This window comes from Cydia pomonella, chromosome 1 (genome assembly GCF_033807575.1).
Source record: "Cydia pomonella isolate Wapato2018A chromosome 1, ilCydPomo1, whole genome shotgun sequence".
NCBI lineage: Eukaryota > Metazoa > Arthropoda > Insecta > Lepidoptera > Tortricidae > Cydia > Cydia pomonella.
The window spans coordinates 47057595-47074047 of NC_084703.1; the positions used below are offsets into that span (position 1 = coordinate 47057595).

The window sequence follows — 16453 nt, forward strand, 5'->3', positions numbered from 1 at the left end:
GCACAATAGGCGCATCGCCAAAGAGTAAAGTATATATAGGATAAACGCCGCTTCAACTCGAGCTCAGTATAACAGTATACCTACTTTGTAAGAAACTCCATCATGAATAGTGGAAGCCGTACGAGCCCAATTTCAAAGAAAAACCGCAAATCGATGTACAGTTTAGCTATTTGGCATACCTACGCACAGAGGTCAAAACAAAATTATCGACCCGCAACCCGCAGTTCCTAAAAAACTTTCCCTTAGGACGGGAGTGCGGAGTCATTTTTTTGTATGGGAAAAATAAGTTTTTTAGCAACCAATCGTGTGTGATAACTGATATCTTATGAAAGGGCTTTTTGAGGAGATTCTAAAAATATATCACATTACATTTCAACCATTTTTTTTTTAATTAAAACAAAAATATTTTTCGAAACATACAACGTTTGGGCTCGTCCACATACGATATGACTGATTTTTTTGTTACAATATACCACTGATGATACGGGATATCCTCACATCTAACCACAAAAAAAGCAATTTTTGAAATAATTTTATTCACCTTTATTTATTTTTCAATTTTATTAAGTGACACAGTTCGACTTCAGTACATATACTCTGTATCTTTAGGTATTTTTTAATACATATTTATATTCAATAACAATATACATAATGGATATATACAGATAATTACTATAACTATCTTATATCTAAAATAGGCCCTTGAGGCATTGTACCAAGGATGCTGGCGGCATTTCCTCATTGTATCGCAATACTGATACGTTGTGCGAGGAAGCCGCCAGCCCTTCGGTCACCAGTTACGTCAACCAGACGTTTCGCGATTTCTCCAAAAAACTAAAAGGCGCAGTAAATGTGTTAAAGAGGTATTCCCCGTTCGATATATAGATCATTTTACGATTAATATGTACCATACCTACAGTACAGTTCCATAAGTCTCTTAACAGATACTCCGTATCTTTAGGTATTTAAATAAAAGTAAACTGCCTTTTTTGCCGTTTTCGGGGACCCATATTGTGAGTTGGTGAGTCACCACCTGTCCATTTTTTCGTGTTTTTTAACATATGATCAGGGCAAGTGCCATATTAGTCACCTCCATAGTTTCGGTTACCAGTCCACTAGCAACTCAACCCAATAGCCCGGTTTATTTTTGTACCTTTTTAGGGTTCCGTAGCCAAATGGCATAAAACGGAACCCTTATAGTTTCGCCATGTCCGTCTGTCTGTCTGCCTGTCTGTCTGTCTGTCCGAGGCTTTGCTCCTTGGTCGTTAGTGCTAGAAAGCTGAAATTTGGCATGGATATATAAATCAATAAAGCCGACAAAGTCGTACAATAAAATCTAATAATTTAATTTTTTTTAGGGTACCTCCCCTACACGTAAAGTGGGGGTGAATTTTTTTTTTCGCTTCAACCCTAGAGTGTGGGGTATCGTTGGAAAGGTCTTTCAAAACTAATAGGGGTTTTCAAGAAACATTTTTTGATAAAGTGAATATATTCGGAGATAATCGCTCCAAAAGAAAAAAAAATGTGTCCCCCCCCTCTAACTTGTGAACCATAGGTCCAAAAAATATAAAAAAAAAATCTTGGAAGTAGAGCTTAAGAAAGACATTAAATGAAAACTATAGCAGACATGATCAGTTTAGCTGCTTTTGAGTTATCGCAAAAAGTTTTCCCTTCATAGTAAAAAGACTTACTTTAATTAGGTACTGATTATGCACATTTGCCTATTTGTTTAACTCGGGTGAAAAGTACCGTTTCATCCCTTGGTTAACAATTTACTATACTTTTAGCTTATTGTGACGGAAGAGTAACTACGGAACCCTACACTGAGCGTGGCCCGACATGCTCTTGGCCGGTTATTCTTACAATAGTCCTACACTAACCGGGGCTTGTCCTTGGGTGCACTGCTATAGTGTTAACACTGAACAGGGATAATCGTCGGTTGGTGTCACATTACTTTTAGATTAAATTGTCTTATTACAAGGGGCCTCTACGTGTTGGCTTCGGCCCCACGCACGCTTTCAAAATGCCCGAGACCCCATGGTCCCGAGAATTTTTAAGAGACATACAAATAATAATAATTATGTATACATTTCTTTATAAAGTTTCTAAACCAGTGAAATTTTGTGTATATAACGTAAGAGTCATTTTACTCTTCAACCGTGCCGCAGAAGTGGAGGAACGCTTTAGACACCTATCTACAAAAAGGGAGACACACTTAACCCCAATAACTACAGACCAATCAGTCTAACTTGTTTGGAAGCTATTATAAACGACAATCAAGAACAAATATGGTCCTGACACCTACATAACTTGAACACGAGCGGTGAGCCTACGAATAGCCCCTTTTTAACATTCTCCGATTTGAGTTTCTCATCTGAACTAGTTTGGACGGCTCAATCGGTAGTCAACTTTACGCAAAGTAGGTTATCGGATCCCATTAATAGAAATCGCCGCCATCTTTACTAATGTTAACTACATTTCTAAGTGTCGCCCCCCTGGTATAGGTACTTCTGTTAAAGTCTGTCGCCTTTATACTTACACGAGATAATTCAAAGTTTATACGGGACCCTCGGTGCGCGAGTAAAACGAACTCTCACTTGACCGGTTTTTTACTATGAAGGGGAGACTTTGCGATAACTCAAAAACAAAACTGATTATGTCCGCTATAGTTTTCATTTAATATCTTTCTTACGCTCTACTTCTACGATTTTTTTCATATTTTTGGACATATGGTCCAAAAGTTAAGACGGGGGCGGGATACAATTTTTTTTTCTTTCGGCGCGATTATCTCCGAATATATTCACTTTATCAAAAAATGTTTGTTGAAAACCCGTATTATTTTTGAAAGACCTCTCCAACAATACCCCACAATGTAGGGTTGAAGCAAAAAAAAAATGTTCACCCCCACTTTACGTGTAAAGGAGCTATCTAGTACTAACGACCACGGAGCAAAGCCTCGGACAGACAGACAGACGGACATGGCGAAACTATAAGGGTTCCTAGTTGACTATGGAACCCTAAAAACACAAATCAAAAAATGTTACAACAAAACAATAATTTGATTTACTATTAGAAGTATTCGAACAAATTAAATTATTTACAGAAAAAAAAAAATGTTTTTATTCCAAGTAGAAACACTTAGGTATATAAATTATAAACTGAAACAAATGTCATATACTAAGAAAAAGTGACCAAGGCCTCCAGTGCCCCAGGCTGGAGTCGAACCAGCGTCCTCTGCTATCGCGGCAGGTGCCTGAGCCACTCGGTCACCGGGGTCACCGCATTGGTCGAATTTTTCCAAGTATATGCATTTCTTACTGAAGGCTTACGGCGCCCCCTAGCCATCTCTAAGGTAGAACAGTATGGTTCATACCTTCTAACTGGATCAACGCAGGTGATACCGAGCTAGCGAGAGAGATGGCGCTACCAATCAATACTATTACAAGTATTAGAACAAATTAAATTATTTATAGAAAATATTTTAATTTGTTTTTATTTCAAGTAGAAACACTATTATATAAATTATAAACTGAAATAAATGACATATACTTCGTAGTATATGACATTTATTTCAGTTAATAATTTGATTTGTTCCCTAGTTGATTTTGTTATGGTTTTGAATTGGTTTTAATAAAAAAAAAATTTTTATAACAAAACTGTTTATTTAAATCATCATTTTATCAATAATATTTATAACAAAACTGTTTATTTAAATCATCATTTTATCAATAATATTTATAACAAAACTGTTTATTTAAATCATCATTTTATCAATAATATTTATAACAAAACTGTTTATTTAAATCATCATTTTATCAATAATATTTATAACAAAACTGTTTATTTAAATCATCATTTTATCAATAATATTTATAACAAAACTTTTTTATCAAAGGGTATAGCCCGGTAAGCATGGAGGGTAACCTATATAGATGTAGTACTTTCACCAAAAAATAATTTTTGATGTAGTATGTATGTATGTATATACTTTATTGTACATAGAAATAAAAACACGAAAAACACAGTTACAGAGTAAATTAAATACAACAAAGGCGAAATTATCCCTGTATGGGATCTCTTCCAGTTAACCTATATAGATGCAGTACTTTCAAAGGACAGTTTGGCCATGCTTACCCGGCTATACCCTTTACTTTGCCGTGGTAAAAACTAAATGTTTTTATTGTTTTACAACTTTTCTGTGTGTCATCATATTAATGTCTTTATTATGTAACCAGAAACTGGTAGAAACTATATACCAGTTTTTGGTTAAATAATACATTAATATACTATTATTAGATACTATTTACCAGTTTTTGGTTACACAATAAATGTAGTTTTTACCACAGCAAAGTAAATTTCTAGGCATCAAGGAACATAACAGAAACAGAACCAGGACAAACATGGTCCTGACACCGACACAACCTGAATATTAGCTCGCATTCCCTTTGGAGTTCCTCATCGGAACTCGTTTGGATGGCTACGTTTGTCTTCCTTTTTGGCGATGGTGCGGCATCGAGATTCGTTTGGATGGCTACATTTCTCTTCCTTTTCTGCGAAAGTGCGGCACTGGAATCTGATCTTCTTTTATTTGAACTCTCTTTTCGCAAATCTTCATCAGACTCAAAAACCTCAAAAATTCTAGCAAGTAAATGTGGTTTTATACTGTTGTCTTCCCCACTCTGTCTTGATTTGTCTTGAATAGAAGCGTTCATGCCCTTGGAGCCAGAGGATACAAGTTTATTTGCACCTGCAAAAATACAACATAAAGTAAAATCATTCTAGAACAAAATAACTTATGTTCTGCGTATGCTGGGTCCTTATGTATAATAATACTTAAGAAAAAAATAACATCTATCTATCTATCATATGCATTACACAAAATGTCTCCACACAGCTTTACAGGAGAACAGGAAGAAATCTTTATCAGAAATAAAAAGTTGCTACATCTAGTGGTTCATGTTTTTCTTCTGTCAAAATTTGACATGAACAATTCACACATGATAATATCAACTTAGAATCATGTGTTGATTTTTATTTGATGGGGACGCGGTAGTTGACTATTTATTTAGCGTAACGACTAAGGCCCCTGACTATTTATAAGAACAACGAAGAAATGCCTAAATAAAAATAAATGAAAAGCTTATCGTACTTTGGTACTATTTAGTACCTCCTTTAAAAAAATTTGTATCACACGGTACTTAAAGTTAGCATCAAAAAACAGTACACCCGCCATTCTGACAGTCAGATGAGATGCTTTTAATTTATTTTAATTTAGGTACACCCGTCATCCTGACTCTCACGCGAGCAGCCTCGCGAGGAAATATCCTCGCGCGGCCGCGTGCTCGTGAAACTTTTGCCTCAGCAGAGCCAATTTGCTGCACATATTCACTGCCGTGGCTCGTGTATGATTTATTTTGCTTTTCAAAGCAATCCATAACAAAAAACTAAAACAAACAAGTTGCAGGAGATTTTGGGTGCAACAAATCTATAAATATCAATACGTAAATAATTATCACGATATGTAAACTACGTATATTGACGAAAAGCCGCGGCGCGTCGAATCAAATTTACCATTCAGAGTAAATGTATGGAAGGCGAATTATTGCGATTCGATTCGATTCGCCTCGGCGAGCCTAGTGGACGCCATCCTTGAGGCGCCATTGAGCATGCCGAAAAATCGACACCGAGCGGCTCGGCCAAGGTCGCACACGCCCGTGGAAAATGTTCGCTCTGCCTCGACCGAGGCACGTCTGGCCGTGCGAACCAAATTTTAAAGTTCTTGACCTAAAGATTTTTGATCACACTTACTTGTCATAGCTTCAAATGCTAATGCAGGTTTTGTTCGGTCTATCTCTCTGTGCCTGGACACATTACCGCCGGCAGACCCTTCAGTTGCTTCCATTTTCTCCATAAGCTCCAAATCTTTTTCTCTTTCTCTAAACTATGAGCGTTAGTTTTCACACGACTCTTACGGTAAGTAGATAAATTTACGGTAGATTAATTTCTAATAGCAAATTCGAAGAAACCGCCTACATAAGACCCACATGAGAATTCAAACTAGCAGTGTTTTTTTTTTTTTTTTTTTTTTTTTAAATTTATGGCTATCGCCACGAAGGCATTTGCCAGCATCACGTCAATATAGTTCCCCATAAAACGGGATTACGAATTTAGCACGAAAGTGTTGGTCAGATTAAGGAGCCGGGAATAGTTATAATTTTAAATTGTTAATTTTGATAAAATTTGAAAGAATTCGAAATACAGAGGGATTAGGAGTTAAAAGAGAGGGCATATGCGTCGGAAGAGGAATTTTTTGAAAAATGAGACCAGAGTACAAATGAGAATGATTAAGACGGGGGCAATTCAGGAAAATATGATTCAGGGTTACAACGTTCAGGCCACACTCACATAAGGATGTGTCCCGATAATGCATCTTAGATAAGTGAACTAGGGAGAGGCAGTGATTTAATCTCATTCGGATAATAGTTGAAGTCGCCCTTTTGCTCAAGAAAAGCTTATAAAACCAGGGTTTTTGCCCTATGTCCGGCTGCAACAACCCGTAATTTTTAGCCTTAGTCCTACTCGATACATGCCAACGGGCGTTCCAGGAATTATAAAGATATTTTTTAGGAAGAGAGAGCAGGTCGAAAGCACAATTTTTGAAAGGGATTTTGTCCCCACATGCTACAGCCTGTTTAGCTGTATGGTCCGCAATTTCATTTCCCGGAATACCAGAATGACTAGGAATCCAGGCGAGCACGATTTCACAATCCCGACGGTAGGATATCGCAATCTCCTCTTTGATTAAGAATATTAATGGGTTATGTAGTTTTGATGAAAATGGATCCGAAAGAAAAGATTGTAGAACACTTTTGGAGTCCGAAAAAATTAGCGACCGCTTAAGGCGGGCCACTCGACAGTATTCCAGGCATTTTAGAATACCCATGCATTCTCCAGCGAAAACCGAGCTTTCAGGAGGACACTTCGCCTTCTGTACTATTCCATATTGCGAGTGGTAGGTACCAACTCCTACACAGCCGACGGGCGAAAATTTAGAAGCATCAGAAAACAAAGTGTGCCAGCCTTTCCAGTTTTCTCCAAGGGCAAACTGAAGATGATTTTTTGCGCATATATCGCCTTTTGCAGAGCCAAAGTTTAGGAGAACACGGGGTTGTAAAATGGTCACGGGGTATGAGTGATCGAACATGGGAAGGTTGGGGGAGTGAAACATTGGGTCTTTTATGGACTTAAACCTTCTAAAGCTGATAACTAAACATGGAGGAGATTGATTAGCCCAAAAACGAGAGCGATTGTAGGAATCATTAAGGAGTGTTATTTTCGGGGAAATAGGGTGCAACGAAAATTGAAAAGTGCGGAAAAGATAGCGATCAGAAAGGAACTGGCGACGAAGGTCGAGAGGGGGATCGACACATTCCACTTGTAGGGCATTGATGGGACTAGATCTCATCGTTCCTGTGACTATACGAAGAGCTTTAGATTGAATGCGGTTGAGACTTTGCAATGCAGACACGTTAGCAGGTTCCAGTAAGAATGAACCGTAGTCAAGAAGACTTCTGATTATGGCGTTATATAGAAGTTTCAGCGAAAAAGGGTGAGCCCCCCACCAAACACCAGCAAGACACCTCAGAATGTTGATGTTACGTTCACACTTTGTCACTATATATTCACAATGTGCTTGCCCCGTGAGTCTGGAGTCAAGTGTCAAGCCAAGAAATTTGATATGAGGTTTGACAGGGATAATCTGGTTTTTAAGGGTTACATTTATAGCAGGGATAGACAATTTCCTGGAGAAAACAACTATGTTACTTTTTGAAGGAGAAAGTTCGAAACCATGTAGTTCAAGCCAGTTGTTGAGGGATTCTAAGGTGCGAGAAAGAAGATCGGCGGCGGAAGGAATCGACTTATTACAGGAGTACAGTAAAATGTCATCTGCATATTGAAGGACGTTAACCTGATTACAGGGGGTGTGTAATGTTTTTAATAATAACAATTTGCGAAATTTCATTTTTCATAATTTGAATTGCATAATTTTGATATGCAGAAATTATGATTTGGTATAAAAACAAATACAATAAAAACGAATTGCATAATTTCGAAAGTAATTATAGTTTAGTAGCATAGTAATGTATTTGCATAACAGGCAACCAGTATAATGTTCACTCTGTATACTATTTTATACTCAGAACGTTTTTTATTCATGAAAACCAACAGCATAATGTTGAAGGTGTGGTTTCACAATCAAACCACGGGAAATCGTTCATAGACTTTATTTGATTGAGTTTGCTGAAAGTTTAACAACACTGAATTACTAATTAATAAAAAAACATAAAACATTATATTTGCATGGAACATAATCGATTTTTCTAAGCGTCAAACTTACCTACATCCGTACTTTACGTCTGTCGACATATATTTTACCGCAAAGCAGCGGCCAGTGTGAGTTGGAACCTTTGTGGTTCCTAAAGGATTCAGATAAACTTCATATAAACGCCTAGTGAAAATGAACAAGCAAAAATACAATTTCCAAGACATATGGTTCTCCCCATATGGTCGCAGTTCTACCTAACACTCCTCCTCGCTTCGCTCGTCGTCGTACCTAACGGCGACCAGCTTTAAAGTTGAATAGGTAGATTGTTGTATAATTTAATAGTTTGATTGACACCAAGTATATTTATCATAGAACACTATGTCACCATTCGTTAAAATTTAGTACTATATTTTAATTATATACGAAATGTATGTTATAACAAGTAAAATTATTCCTAAGGATTGTTATGAAGAATGTTTTTATGATGATAGAGCATTCTGTCATTAAATTAGTATGGCTAACAACTTTATATGTTTTGTTTTTATACATAATGTTTATTATGAGTTTCAATAGTAGTTAAATGAAATTATGCTAAAAGTTTGTATTAAAATTGAACGGCACCCGATTACAGGCTGACTGAAGGTCGGCTGTATAAATATTAAATAACAATGGGCTGAGAACTGACCCTTGAGGCAAACCTTTCCATATGGATCTAGACGGGGCGATAGAGTGATCGTTACCTCTGAAGGATATGAGCCGATCTGAAAGGACCCTAATTATGAGATCTCTCAGCCTAGGGGGAACGTTACATTGAATGAGCTTTTTCCGAAGGATGGGCAACTGTACGTTATCGTAAGCGGCTTTGACGTCCAGGAAGGCAGCAACAACTGATTCGTGTTCGCTAAATGCTACACGAATGTCAGTTGTGAATATCCCAAGACTATCCATTGTACTTCTACCTTTCCTGAAGCCAAATTGTGATGAGGAAAGAAGGTTATGTGATTCAACAAACCACTCCAGTCTGTTTTTAATTAGATGTTCCATGATTTTTAGAAGGACTGACGATAGGGCGATAGGACGGTACGAGCAAGGGTCAAGAGGATCTTTATTAGGTTTTAGGATGGGTATTATTAATTGAGACTTCCAGGACTGAGGGATAATGCCGTTAGTGAAGATAGAATTAATAAGGTCCAGGAAATATGAAGTAATTTTTTCAGGAGCGTTCCTAATAAATGAGTAGGGGATACCATCGTGTCCTGGAGACGAGTCCTTGACACGACTTAAAACTAGCAGTGTTGCCAGGGTTCTGGAGTCATAAGCAGGGTTGCCAAGTCCAAATTTTTTTTACCCCTAGAGCTCAACTTAAAAGCCCCTAAAACTGTACTATTGTTTTGGAAAACCCACTAAATAAAAAATAAAAGAAATTATACGTTTAATTAATGCTTTATTTATACATTCTCTAGAATTTCATACATTAAATCATTTTCAACCGGTTCGACACTTTTTTATGATCATACATATGAACGGTAAATAGTTTTAACATTTTATTTGTTGGAGTAAATGTCACGCAAGATCCTAATCGCTGTAGTGTGAAGCGGACCATCATCACACTTTGCAGCATTTCAATAGACTATCTATTCCGCAGCTTATTTTTTACTATATTATATATAGGCAACGCGCGTTATACCCTTGCATTTGAAATGGGAACTGTTGTAAATGCCAACCCGCTTTTTGCGATATTTTCGAAACGTTTGCAGCCAGCAGCATCGCAATCGTCGTATACTTCAGAGTAAAAATCCGCTGATGTTGAAGTGTTTTACCACATTGGTGCCACTCAGATACGATATCATTTTTGTTAAAGCGACGAAATATCATACAGCCACGTTACAAATCACTGTGTAGCTTAAATCGGAACGTTCAGCCGTGTATGTCCTTCTCAATCGCACTTGCGAGTTCAAGCAACAGAGTGGGATACTCTATGGTATCGAGAACGTTTCATTTCCGGTATAGTATGTAGCTTCTCACATCGTGAACACTTTTAGAAAAATCCCTAAAAAAACCACTGAAATGACTTAGCTCCTAAAAAAACCTCTGGCTGCTTTTTTTCCCCTAAATTTAGTGGTAAAACCACTAAGTTGGCAACCCTGGTCATAAACTACGTTTCGTTTCCCTAATAGTGACATTTTAGACTTATAGCCAATAGTGACTTATAGCCATAACAGACTACCGCACGTATGGAAGTACCCTGCCTCTCCCTGCTCCACCGTACTTGCTTTTTATTATTAGGCCGGTACAAAACATACGGAATTTCTATTTCTATACGTCTTCCGTATGAAATGACATGTGCAAACGAGATAGCTGTATGAATGTGTATAGCGACGTTCCGTTCACACAGGTCATTTCATAAGGATATCGGGTAAAAATTCCGTATGTATGTGGCCGGCCTAACACTGCACGACCCGACAAGGGGGCCCGACCATAAATGATGGTCTAAACCGCCTTTAAAGCGACGAAATATCATACAACCACGTTACAAATCACTGTGTAGCTTAAATCGGAACGTTCAGCCGTGTATTTCCTTCTCAATCGCACTTGCGAGACCAAGCAACAGAGTGAGATACACTATGGTATCGAGAACGTTTCATTTCCAGTATAGTATGTAGCTTCTCACATCGTGAACACTTTTAGAAAAATCCCTAAAAAAACCACTAAAAATACTTAACCCCTAAAAAACTTGCTTGCTCTCCCTGCTTTTTTCCCTAAATTTATGGTAAAACCACTAAGTTGGCAACCCTGGTCATAAGCTACGTTTCGTTTCCCTAATAGTGACATTTTCAGGGTTCCGGGGGCCTACTGCGAAAACCGAAATTCGCAAATTGCGGGGATCTTTCTCTTTTACTCTCACTAAGACGTAATTATAGTGACAGAGAAAAATGTCCGAAATTGACTAACTTCGATTTTCGCGGTTATTGCTAAAGGGCCAATTACATACACACTTCCCGATTTTGGGCCTGATAATCGTTTTCGTTTCACGGAATATCAGCACATCTTTAAGTTAATTTGAAATGTAAAAAAATACTGGCTCTTATTGCCAAAAATGTTCAATGTTTGATATTTTTGCATATGAACCGTTTTTTTAACATTTCAAATATTGTAAACAATGTGTGTATTTGGTGAAACGGAAAAATATTTTTTCTCAGGCCCGAAATCGGGTCTGATATCAGAACTGATAAAGTGTGATATTTGAGCGGTGTAAAATCAAAAAACCAGTCAAGCGCGAGTTCGTTTTACTCGCGCGCCGAGGGTTCCGTACAAACTTTGAACTATCTCGTAAGCGTCGTATAGTGTAGGCGTATCATAAAGGCGAAAGACTTTTGATCAGAAGTACCTATTTACTGGCAAGCTTGAAACTGCGTCGAATTTCTAAAATCTTGGCACAAAGGATCGATCGCTCATGCAAATTTTGAATTCCGCGCCTTATTCTACTGACACAGTTGGCTTGCCAGAGTAATATAGTGGAGTAGAATGACTAACACACATAAAGATAAAAACATACATTTAATTATTCAAATAAACTTCGACAAACAAGTAATTATTTAAATAAACTAAACAGGTATAACAACTAAAAATAAGATTTTTGTTACAAAACTAAAATTCTTGTAACTTGAAAGAACGCCCCTCCTTATCCACAAACCCGTATCTGGGGAATGTTAGATCTTACACTTTCTGCTGTCCTGGGGACCTACCGAGAAAACCGAAATTCGCAAATTTCAGAGATCTTTCTCTTCTACTCTCACTGAGACGTATTTAGAGTGACAGAGAAAAATGCCCGCAATTGACGAACTTAGATTTCCGCGGTTATAGCTCTGTTCCTGCTGCCAAGAAGGACTGGGACACAAACATAATTATATTATACCTTTAGGGCGTTCGCAAGCTGGCGCGGTTGCACGGAGCGGGTGAGCGTGGTACCGAAAAATAGTACCTATAAGCAACGCTTCATGCGGACGCGTGCGGCGGATTTTACCTGCAATGGCAACCGCGTGCGCGCGCCCGCTTTGTGCATCTGTGTCAGGGGGCCTTCCGCGAAAACCGAAATTCCCAAACTGCGTGGATCTTTCTCTTTCACTCTCACTAACATGTAATTAGAGTGACAAAGAAAAATGCCCGTAATTGACGAACTTCGATTTTCACTGTTATAGCCCAGTTAGCGGACGCCGATGCCGATTTATTGCAAATACCCAAGAGTTGGCAAAACTAGTCTACGATTGGGGACCTTAACTGAATTCAACATACACAGCTGCGTAAAAATGATTTAAAAAACCTACAATAACCTCTAAATTCGCCAACCGTCCCTAACTTCACCTAATGTTTTTTTTATTATGTAAATTATAATATAACTTATTTCTAATCCTAAATATTTAATTACTAGACGCTCATGATAACATTTATAGTAGAATTTTGATACAGTTAGGCGAAGTTACATAGGTATCTACATGTACATTCAGCAAAGCTATCAGTTTAACACTCCTGGGCTATTACGGCGAAAATTGAACCCGTCAATTGCGGGTATTTTTCTCTGTCAGTCTAAGTACGTCTCAGGGAGAGTAAAAGAGAAAGATCTCCGAAATTTGCGAATTTCGGTTTTCTCGGTAGGTCCCCAGGACAGCAGAAAGTGACAAGACTACGACAAAAACCGAAATTCGTAAATTGCGGGGATCTTTCTCTTTTACTCTCACTAAGACGTAATTAGAGTGACAGAAAAATGTCCGCAATTGACGAACTTCGATTTTCGCGGTTATAGCCCTGATATCAGGCTTGATAAAATGTGCATATAATTGGCAGTTACTGGGCCCAGAAGGGCTACCGCGAAGCACGTTCGACGTGTTGCCTCTCTGTCGCACTTGTAAATTCGTACGTAAGTGTGGCAGGGAGGCAACACGTCGAACGTGGTTCGCGGTAGGCCCTCTGCTTTGAAAGTATAACGCTTATAATGATACCTCTACGTTCTGTTCAAAACTGAATAGTTAGTTTATACAGACTATAATGAGATTAGCCTATTGGGGACGGACGCAGTTTAGAAAATTTATATCACCAATCAAAACACCGTTGTGCTTGAGGCATTCTTGACTTGCCAGCTGTGCGCTAATATTTTCAAGCTAAAATTCCGAGTTATGGCATATGGATCAGCAAGCTCCCACTTGTTATTTCGGATTGGTAATTCTTTTCGAATTCCCTGAACGCGCCTGCTATCAGAATCTGCATTAGCTGAAGGATCTGGATCGCCATCAGCTCCAACTGAAGGGTCTCCTGTCTCTTCCTTGTTGTTTTCTGGCCCTTTTTCTCCTGAGCCCGGCGGTGGTGTTTTATCTTTCTGTTTTACGCCGACGAAATGGTACACGGCAATAGCGAGCGATACAATAGTGAATGTGCCCAAGATGATGGAACTTATTAGAACAGACAAGTGGGCCATTTTTATGCGAAAGAAATTCAAAATAGCGAATACATTATTCTGAGTAGAAATCAAAGAATATAATACTCAAATTATTGACGAGAAAATTGACAGACTTTGATAGGTTATATATAAGTTACTCTATGTTTGATAGAATGGAAGATGGGTGTAAGTAGAACGTAGTGATTATATGCTCTTTGGGTGTAAGAGCACAAACCTTTTTAATGTGACAGACTTCACTTCACGCCTCGCACCTCGTCCCTCAACTTCGAATCTATTTGGCTGCAAATTACATTATCAATATCATAGATACAGACGACATAGAAGCATCATAGAAGTCATCGAAATCAAAGAGCACATAATCACTACGTTCTATAAATAATATGATCGAAATATGACAATTTGACAGGAGGGTAGAGGTACCTTTACCCTGCATTACCCCTCTCCATACGCAATAGGGAATATTACGCGAAACTCTGCGTAGGGGGCCCCACTACCACAATCTGAGGGTCTACCGCGAAACAAGAAAATCGAAATTTCGTTTTCTAATCTAACCTCTCTATCACTCTTGTGAATACGAGCGATGAAGAGGCAGATAAGTAAATTTCGATTTTCGCGTTTCCTGGTAGACCCTTTGTAAACAATCCACAAACAAACTCCCTTGATGCACCAATGTCATATTTTATTATCTATGAAAACTTGTCAAAAAACCGTTTAACCCTGGAACGCCGAACCGACAAACATACTTGTACCCGTCAAATGCCTAGTGCCGGATTCGTCCCATCCCCCTCAGACGCCTGATAGGCTCGCGTACGTGCACCCGTTGACTGCCGCGACTTATATTGCATTGAAATTTTGATTGAAATGCAAGTAATATAAAATCTATTTGTAAGTGTTTAGATCTCAAAATTAAGTAAGAATATGCTAGAATAAATTTGGTGACTGATAAGGCACAAGGCAGTTGAGACAGTTTGTACAGATCCGGGACTAGGCAGTAGACGGGTACAAAAATTGAAGACCCTCTGGCAATTGACAGGACTGGTACGGATCAGGGGGCCTACCGGGAAAATCGAAATTCGCAAATTGCGGGGATCTTTCTCTTTTACTAAGGCGTAATTAGAGTGACAGAAAAAAATGCCCGCAATTGACGAACTTCGATTTTCGCGGTAAGCCTCCAGGCACTAGGCGTCCCAAGGGTAAGGCACGGTACCTATGTATAAGTTACTCTATGGTTTACGAAAGGTGCTAGTGCTGGCAGAACATTGCAGTAATACTCTCTATTACATTATGAATCATCATAATGTGTGTCATCATCAGATGATGGATGAAAAATGATAAACCAATGATAGTGTAATCACACCAGCCCATCGCTCTGCCAACCCAGGTACCGAGACATAAACGATGGCACCATGGCCTCTTACATAGAGTGACAGAGAAAAAGTAAATAATGTCAAACGATCTTGATTTTCATGCGGATTAATATGGGACTCATGGATAACTCATGGCATTTAATCAACACAAAGGTCAGAAATGAGAGTTAAAGTCTGACGCCCGCACTCGACGATTGAAAAGCCTCTAACAAAATGATAAAGTGATGTGACGTCACATTATATAAGTCTGTCCTAAATGTATGGAACATCAAGGAAATTTCCATTTTGACCCTGAAATATTCAGTTTGTGTATAGTTGTCATACAATTTATTTTTCAATAAAATGTGTGAAATCGAATGGTACTATTTTTTCCCATTTTTGAAAGACAATAAAATAAAATAAAATTGAGACTTTGGAGCCTTTTATTTTTTATGTTAGCAATATATTTTTTTAAATTCCACTTTTTTATAATGGATGGCTCATTTTCTATCCATTTAACTAAATTTTGTTATAATATTCAACATAAGTCAAGTACCCAATTGACGAACTTTGATTATCGCGGTTATAACCCTGAGGTGAGGCCCTATCGCGAAAATCGATGTTCGTCAATGGCATTTTTCTCTGTCACTATAAATAGAAAGAAAGAAAGAATATGGAGTGTGTATGAACTGTAGACGGCAGCACAGAAGCCACATATTCATTGGCGCGAAGCATTGTATTATGTTTCGATTTAAGCCACTATAGATGGCAGATAGTAGGGACTATGCGAAATAGAGCCATTGTTTAGTGTAGGGGCAGTACCTGCATAGAAGCGTGAATTGTTTTCGCTTTTAATTCAGAGGGCATACCGCGTAAACCGAAATCTTTCTCTTCCACTCTCACTAAGACGTAGAGTGACAGAGAAAAATGCCCGCAATTGACAAACTTCGATTTTCGCGGTTATAGCCCAGGGGGCCTACCGCGAAAATCGAATTTCGTAAATTGAGGGGATTTTTCTCTTTTACTCTTATCAAGACGTAATTAGAGTGACAGAGAAAAATGCCCGCAATTGATGAACTTCAATTTTCGCGGTTATAGCCCAGAGGGCCTACCGCGAACCACGTTCGACGTGTTACCTCCCTATCACGCTTACGTACGAATTTACAAGTGCGACAGAGAGGCAACACGTCGAACGTGGTTCTCGGTCACTAGACCCTCCAACACGCACGGTCTCTATAAATAAGGGAGGTAGTGTGTTGTAAAAAAGAAACAGACAAGATTTTTACTCCATTATGGAGTTATTTAAATTTATTTTTGGAATATATCACT

General features: G+C 38.4%; 2 protein-coding genes and 1 long non-coding RNA gene across 3 annotated transcripts; 1 reads left to right on the plus strand and 2 right to left on the minus strand.

Annotated features, from left to right (window-relative positions):
- Nucleotides 1-4332: 4332 nt before the first annotated feature.
- Nucleotides 4333-6062, minus strand: LOC133525614 (uncharacterized). Its single transcript, XM_061861933.1, has 2 exons — nt 5809-6062; nt 4333-4747 (listed from the first exon to the last, which is right to left on the minus strand). Exons 1-2 carry the CDS (start codon nt 5909-5911, stop codon nt 4359-4361), a joined length of 492 nt encoding a protein of 163 aa, XP_061717917.1. The 5' UTR covers nt 5912-6062; the 3' UTR covers nt 4333-4358.
- A 7-nt stretch (nt 6063-6069) lies between these two features.
- LOC133525605 (uncharacterized) lies at nt 6070-9759 on the minus strand. The gene is made up of 2 exons (XM_061861922.1): nt 8948-9759; nt 6070-7969 (listed from the first exon to the last, which is right to left on the minus strand). The coding sequence occupies exons 1-2, from the start codon at nt 9368-9370 to the stop codon at nt 6209-6211; spliced, it is 2184 nt and encodes a 727-aa protein (XP_061717906.1). The 5' UTR covers nt 9371-9759; the 3' UTR covers nt 6070-6208.
- Nucleotides 9760-13839: 4080 nt separating this feature from the next.
- Nucleotides 13840-15562, plus strand: LOC133529760 (uncharacterized). Its single transcript, XR_009801208.1, has 2 exons — nt 13840-14663; nt 15160-15562. It is a non-coding gene; the product is annotated as an uncharacterized LOC133529760 (long non-coding RNA).
- Nucleotides 15563-16453: the final 891 nt, after the last annotated feature.

What these genes read in the sequence shown, in the direction of transcription:
- LOC133525605 (XM_061861922.1), bottom strand. Translation starts at nt 9,370, where the DNA reads ATGGAACATCTAATTAAAAACAGACTGGAGTGGTTTGTTGAATCACAT. An exon ending in TTCAGTCAGCCTGTAATCGG is followed by an intron (nt 7,970 to 8,947) that starts GTGCCGTTCAAT and finishes CCCTGTAATCAG; the next exon opens with GTTAACGTCCTTCAATATGC.
- LOC133525614 (XM_061861933.1), bottom strand. Translation starts at nt 5,911, where the DNA reads ATGGAGAAAATGGAAGCAACTGAAGGGTCTGCCGGCGGTAATGTGTCC. An exon ending in AGCATTTGAAGCTATGACAA is followed by an intron (nt 4,748 to 5,808) that starts GTAAGTGTGATC and finishes GTATTTTTGCAG; the next exon opens with GTGCAAATAAACTTGTATCC.